The sequence below is a fragment of the Neofelis nebulosa genome, chromosome 6, assembly GCF_028018385.1.
Source record: "Neofelis nebulosa isolate mNeoNeb1 chromosome 6, mNeoNeb1.pri, whole genome shotgun sequence".
Classification (NCBI taxonomy): domain Eukaryota; kingdom Metazoa; phylum Chordata; class Mammalia; order Carnivora; family Felidae; genus Neofelis; species Neofelis nebulosa.
In genome coordinates this window covers 4,394,716-4,402,475 of record NC_080787.1, presented here as the reverse complement: position 1 = coordinate 4,402,475, position 7,760 = coordinate 4,394,716, and the positions used below count along the sequence as shown (strand labels likewise).

Genomic DNA, 7,760 nt, shown 5'->3' with positions numbered 1-7,760 from the left:
TAGATAACTAATACAAAAAGAGTAAGATGACTGTGTCCCCAAACTTGTGGTAATACATGGTGTTGTCAAATTTTTCTGTAGTTCCAGGGAATCCCCAGCATTTGAACCTGATTAACGGAGGCTATCCTTGGATCCAAGGTGTCAGCCACTAACCTAGAAGACCATTCATACCTTCCTGAGGTGCTAGAGCCTGGGTATGCTGCCTTTTCAGTCGATTTGGGCCAGGGGAGATCTCAGTCATCTTTGCAGTCAGGGACAAGCACGTGCTATGACACTGAGACATTGGTTTTCAATCTTTTTGCCATTGTCAGAAACTCCCTCCCAGTGACGTTTTCACATCACAGTTACACTCTGTGTCTATTCATGTACTGTGGCTTTTTGGAGGGCTACCCATCAGTGTATTTGCTATGAGTTTCTCCACTTCTCTAGACGCCAAGGTTTTCTTCCTTGGGAGTAACATATGTGATGTGAATGCATACACTGGTAAGTCAGGTCCTTAGTGTGACCCAAATTTTTGTGTGGATGGGAATAAATTAAAGGGAATCTACTATAAAGTTAGCAGTCATCATTCTAGGTTATGAGACAAAGAGAAAGTTTTCTTATATTTCTCCTGTTTTCCTCATGTCCTGATATACACTTATAAGGATTCCATAAATGTATGCACTTAAAAGAAAAAAATTATCCTATCTTTTCCTTCTCCTAGGTCTTAGGTGTTGCAAAATGTCCTAAACATTGAAGCCTAAAGATGTTGCTCCAGCATTCATTGTTATTTATCATATCATATCATATCATATCATTTATCATTTATCAAATATATTTATCATATTCTGTAGAATAATATCATTTTCATATATTTTATTTAAAAATGATTCATTCATTTAATTATTGTACAGATACTCAATATGTAATTTTATCATAAGCCACTATAGGCACAGCAAAATCTCATATGAATAAGAGTTTCTATGGTGTTGAAAAGCTCACCAATGTCTTTTTATCAAACAAACATATAAAGAAATAAAAACATTAGATAATGCCAGTGTAGTGACAAGGGCAGGTTTTGGAGGGAATTCAAAGGACAGATATATGAGATTTGTAATGATGTTTCTCATGAGCCAAGATATCAACTGAGTGCAAAGTTGAGTAAGAGATTTTTAAATGACAAATTACTTGTTTATCAAGACTGGGATGAACTTTTCTCACAAAGAAAAGTTGGTATTCATTTCCAGTGACCAGACTGTCACCATTCTATATGTTCTCCTCTCAAATTCCTTACAATACTATGAAGTTTATATTTTCTCTGTGCCTTCCTATGTTTTGGTATCATCATCCTCTCTCAGATTTTTATTTTTACCAAGACCTATGAAACTGGTGATTTTAGTGTTATTCCCAAAAGTATCACAACTTCAAATAATGTTTTCACTGTGGAAACCTGGGAACTAGAAGGTTTAAGGATGGGAGAGAAAATACCTTCAACCCTTACAACTCATGTACCCCACCCAAATACCCCAGGTGGATGACAGCTAACTCCACCACCATATCATAAGGTGCAAGGGCACGGTAATGTGAGGACTCTCACAGGAAGAGGATTTCCAGTCTTGGAAATGGTCAAGTTGTAAAGAAGTGGAGTGTTTTTTTCTCCCGCATAGAGCTACTCAGAATTTCTTGGCATTGTGTTAGTGGAGGCCAGTCTAAGAAATGTGATATGCCACATGATGGCTCTGCAACAATTAAAAATTGAGGCAGAAGTTGGGTGAATATTAGTGGGGAGTTGATCTGCACCACAAAATCCCTGATGACATATCAGGTGGATGAAGAGGACATTATTTCGCATAAAAGTGGTAAGTCTGGTAAGAAGAAATCAGTGTCCATTGTAATCGTACATTAAAATAAAATTCCATGTGAAATATTTTTTTTAATATCTTGTACAGGCATCTATTACTAAACTAAACCACTTTTCGTAATTCTATGTTTACTTATCTGTAGTTCCTGATTAGTCTTGAAGGCTTTTAAGTGTATACATTGAAGTTTCTTTATGAAACTGCATCTCTATCTCCTTATAATTCTGTGTGCTTCCTACTTCTTTAGAAAGTCACTACCTCAACAATTCTTGGTACATGGTAAACACCTAGTAAATGCTCTTTACATAAATGAATCGCTACATCTTCTCTTGGTAAAGGTCAGTGTTATTTCTTTACCTCTCATCCATCTAACTCATGACTTTGCTGACCATTTTTCTATACACAGTATTCTCTTTACTGAACTCTTTACATCTTTGTTTCTTAAAGTGTAGATCAGAGGGTTAAGGGTAGGTGTAACAATTGTGTAAAAGAGTGTAAAGAACTTCCCCTCATCTTGGGATGTGCTATTCTGTGGCTTCATGTACATATAAATGAGAGTTCCATAAAACAGAGTTACTACTGTGAGGTGGGAACCACAGGTATTAAGGACCCTACTCCACCTTGCTGTTGACTTGATCCTCATGACAGCTTGAGTGATAACTGCGTATGAGATTAGAATTAGTAATAGAGGTACTAGAAGAAATATCACTCCAAGAGCATAGACAACGACCTCAATTACTTTTGAGTAGACACAAGCCATCTTGAGCAATGCCGGCATCTCACAGAAAAAATTATCCACCTCCCGGTGCCCACATCTTGGCAGTTTCAGAGTCAAGGAGCAAAGAATTAAGGCACTGCCAAGACCACCTAACCAGGCGACAAGCACCATCTTTTGGCAAAGTTGAGGGTGCATTATTACTGTGTAGTGAAGAGGTTGACAGACAGCGGCATAGCGATCATAGGCCATCACAGCCAAGAGAAGACATTCTGTGGCTCCCAAGTCAAGGGCAAAGAAGAATTGGAGCACACACCCTCCATAGGTAATAGACTTTGTTGGACCCCATAGATTTACCAGCATCTGTGGGATAATGCTAGTTGCATAACAGAGGTCCAGAAAAGACAAATTGGATAGGAAGAAATACATGGGAGTATGGAGCTGGCTGTCTAGGTTAGATACAAGGATGATGGTTGTGTTTCCTACCAGAGTCACAATATAGAAGATGAAGACAACCCCAGAGATGATGTGTTCTAATTGGGGCCGATCAGAAAACCCCAGCAGTATGAAGTCTGTCATGGAACTTCCATTGTTTTTGTTCATGACTCCTCATGAAGGTCTAGAATACAGTACCCTGGTAATTAAAAAAAAAAATAGCATCACCTTAGGTAGAAATAAGATCTCTGATGTTTGCCATGAGTGTCCCAAATTCACTTGTTTGTGTGCCTTCTCCCTTTGGAACATTTCTTTTAACACTCTTGTATTCAGTGACCATAGCTTCTGCATGTTCACTCATCACCAGAGTGGTTCTAAAAATAATACGATAAACCCAATCACACTGAATTGTAAATAATTGAAAAGGCTTAATATGCTATGACTCCTATGATTCTCTGTATTTTGGGTAAGCAATAAATCCATAAAGTTAATTACATAATTTAAGAGTAGGATATGTTTAGTGCTGTTCCTTCTTCAAATTATGACATTAGATCACTTGACATGACAAAATTTTCCCTTATCAAAGGAGAGGAGTTTGAGGTAAAAAGTTAAATAACCTATTATGCTGGGATAAGCTGCACCATTTGGTGGCAGAATCACTTTCCACATTTATGTCCAAATGTCTGTATTCCAGCCATTATCATCACCATCACCACCAACCTCTTCCTCATATTTTCCCTCCCATTCAGCCATGCAGACGTTGATATTTCTGTATCAATTTTGGTGTTCCTCACTATACTGCTCTTGTTTGGTGCCAGGAAAAAATTTGTCTCTTTTATTAACAATTATTTACATGTACAGAGGCTATGTGTTGCTTTGAGTACCTTTTATGACTGCTATTATACCATTTAAATAGCCTTAGAATTTGTTACAGAGTTAAAAGGAGCCTATTCCAGAAACATTTGGTTACCACATATACATATCAAAAACCTATGTTAGCTCCTACTCACCGGGCTATTCAGCAGGATTAGCAATATAGGTAACTTGAATGAAAATCTGTTCATTAAACAATCAGTGAGTTGTTGACCCCTTGGAATTTATCAATCATATGGATCAATTCTCTGGTCTCTTCAGAACTCTGTAGGTAAAATCTGACTTAAATTCTGAAAAGATACAGAAAAGGAATAAATAATACATAAATTTCACTATTTCTGTATACTTTATCATATTATTAAATATATGGAATAATGAGTGAATTAACCTACAATATTTTTTAGTTTTATTTTTTGGCTTATAAATTTTTTATGCATATAATGTTAGAACGTGGACTTTTGCTAGAGTACTTTATATTCATAGTGTGTTTGGAGCCAAAGAATACTAAGTTTATTTGTTGCAGTTACAGTGAAATAAGGAAAATTACCTACAGTATATCACTGTTACAAGCATTTTAGTTAGAACTTGAAAATGTTATAATCATGAAGAAGGAACTGTGATTACCAAGTAGTCTGATACAGAGATACAGTTTTTCTCAATATAAAAATGGAAATTTCATTTAATTAACAATTGTGAAGTCTTTATCTGATAGGATGTCAGTTAAGTTGAGTTAGTGTTTAAGTGCATGGATTCTGGACTCAGAGCTTGGTGTGAAATCCTAGCTAAGTAGTGGGAAGTAAAGTGTCCTTGGGCAGTTATATAACCTGTTTGTACATCAGGTTCTCTGTACATTCTGTAAAACTAGTAATGTTCCTCAAAGCGAGGCTGTCCGGGTTAGTATTTGTGAAAACACTAGAACTGTGCTTGGTTCATATTTCATTCTAAAATGTTAAACATTGTATTCACCTACCCACAACTTATTACTATTTTATTTGTTCCTTACTCTCTTCATTTTTCCCACTGGTAATATTACCATGATGGTCTAAAACTAAACCGGAATGGTTAAAATTTTATGTGTGGATAACTTTTCAAATGCACAGACACTCATGTACACAAAAGTGCCCACAAATACAATGTACATAGTGAACTGATCAACTCAGAGGCAGGAGAGGACAGAGGACTTAAGCTCCACAAATGCATTGATTACAAAATGCAGTTGGCTTTTCTTGACCATGTCAGGTTGGGATAGTGTTGGGAATGAGGAAGCCATAGAATTTTAGAGTTGGCATAGAGTCAGAAGCCACAATCCAGCCTTCTGCCCTACAAAGCAGGCCTTCCACAGAATGTTCACACAACTGTTTTCATAGCTTTCTATCTTTTAAAGAGGGACTCATACTTACTCCTTATGTTGAGCTCAGAGATTCCTCTTCAACCCTCAGGCAATGCCTGTTTTTCTTTATTCTGGAAATAGCATGGAAGAAGTCATTTCAACATGGCTTCATTAAAAACCACAGTTTTATTATAAAATAAAACACAAAAAGCAAAAGCTCACTGAATCAAGGTGAATACTCTTATAAGTAACATGCAGATCAAGAAATAAAACCTTGCCAAGCACCCCAGGAGCTTCTCTTTGTGACTTGTCCCAGTCACTACCATTCCATGTCTCCCATAGTATTCACTATCCTCATGTTTATAGTAGTCACCTCCTTGTATTTTAATAGTGTGATTACCCAAATGTGCATCTACAGACAATATTGTTTAGTTTGGCTCCTTAAATTTTTTGTCTTTTGAGTTTCCTTTAATATTAGAATACACTCTTAGATTTGTGTTCCCAGATTAAGTGCTAGATGGTTGTCAACTGTTGTTCACACTGTATGAAGTTTAATTACCATGCTTTTCTGGTTGCTATCCATTGGATTTACAATGGATTATCAAATGCCTTAGATTAGTTAGTTGAGACGTGAACACAATTCTGCAGATGTGCTATGTCATTGAAGAAAGCAGTGAGCATTCATGACGCATACACAGTTTCTAAAATATATGCTAAGTAGGTTTAGCAGTAATTCTAAACTGGCTCAGTTTAAGCTTTGGGTCACATAAGGCCCCAGGTATACTAATTGGAAGTGTCCAGCCAGTGTTACACCTTATGTAATTTAATATTGTGAATCCAAAATAGGGCTTTCATTTTATGCTTACAAACATTTTCCACATTGTTTTGAACCATGGGTCTCACCTTTTAGCTGTCATTGTCATTTTAATTTAAAAGTCAATGTTTAATTAAAACTGTGAGTGCAAGCAGATGAAACAATGTTAAAAAAGAGGAAAACTATACTGTCACTGAAACGGTTTTCATTTTTCATGGTGTGGACTTTAGTTTCTAAAGGTGCAGCATGAGCTTACATTTTTGTTTGTTCAGTGAAATTTAAGACAAATGGAACAAATATATTTAAAAATAATTTGAATGTGGAAAGAAAACTAGAAAGAATATTAGAACATATTTACGTTTCAGGAGTGAAGAATTCACATCTCGCATGCTCTTATGTAGCCCAAAGGTACCCATATTGCCATTTTTACACAGGTAATCAGAAGGATTCTTGTTTGGCAAGTTACGGAGTCCATGAAATACTGAGACACCACTTTCTTATACTAACTCCACAATCACATTTGGATTTAAATGCAACAGCTGAGCTTAGATTCAGTGGTCTCTAATGTGGATGTTGGAGAAAAACTAGAATCATGATCGGTGGCAAAGTTGACAAATTTGGTTTCGTAAATGTGTTTTTTATGGGATATTTGTAGTCTTTTAGTGAGCACTCCCATTAGACACATTTGTGGGCTGATGTCTGCCCATGAAAGGAGAGCCCTTCTCTGGTATACTTGTGCTCCAAGAAGTGTTTATGTAGAACATGAAGGCTAGTCGGTGCATGTGGTGTAGACCTAGGGGACTGGTGCCCCACAGAGGTGATTAACAAATCTTAGACTATGGTCAGATGCTTCTCCAGACTACTATTTTAGGAAAGGTTCCCTTAAGACACAGGGTTTCATCTTGCCTTTTTTTTTTTTTTAATTTCTTGCATGGAAATTAATTTCAGAGATGGATTTATTTGTGTATTATATTTACTATTGAAGATTTCAAATATAATGTAAACTGCAAAAATTAGTACATTTAACTCAACTTTTTTTTATCAAGTTGAAGAAATGTATGCATTATCTAGGTGTTGTGTTTGCCAGAAGATAATATATGCCAAAAAAATTACAGAATCATCTTAATTCTGTGGTAAGTGAGCCATATCATCATTGTTCCTTTTTCAATCAATTAAAAATAATACCATGAACATATTTTGGCCTACCACTCAATTCAAGAACTGGGATCTTAAATTTATAGCTACTTCTCCCCTTTTATAATTCTTATTCCTACCTGACCCTTGGTAAATCATGATCCTGAATTTTGTGTTCATTACACACTTGAATTAGAATGTAGTTTATGTATTGACACACCCACACACATACGTTGATGCCTAAATAGCATGTATTTTAAAGTTTAGTTCATTTGAACTTTCACAAATGGTATCATATCTTATATGTTCTTTTGGCATTTTCCTTTTTTCACCTTTTTGTCACTGAGATTATCCAATATTTTTGGGTAGCTGTGGTTCATTTACTTACACTACTGTATAATATTCCATTGTGTGAACATATTATAATTATTTTGTCTCCTCACTCACTGATGGCCATTTTGGCTGATTATACTTTTGGACTCACATGAAAGACATTAGTTAAGATGAACAATTTTGTTCACATCTCTTGGCTTAGTGTATGTAAGAAGGTCTTTTGGGTGTATGCCTAGGATAGGAATTGCTGGTTATGGAATAGGCAAACTTTATAAGATATTTTCCCCT

General features: G+C 36.0%; 1 protein-coding gene across 1 annotated transcript; it reads right to left on the bottom strand.

Moving 5' to 3' along the window:
- Positions 1-2,211: 2,211 nt before the first annotated feature.
- Positions 2,212-3,156, bottom strand: LOC131515522 (olfactory receptor 2W1-like). The gene has a single exon (XM_058736227.1). The coding sequence runs from the start codon at positions 3,154-3,156 to the stop codon at positions 2,212-2,214; it is 945 nt and encodes a 314-aa protein (XP_058592210.1).
- Positions 3,157-7,760: the final 4,604 nt, after the last annotated feature.

Coding starts and splice junctions, on each gene's coding strand:
- LOC131515522 (XM_058736227.1), bottom strand. CDS start 3,156: ATGAACAAAAACAATGGAAGTTCCATGACAGACTTCATACTGCTGGGG.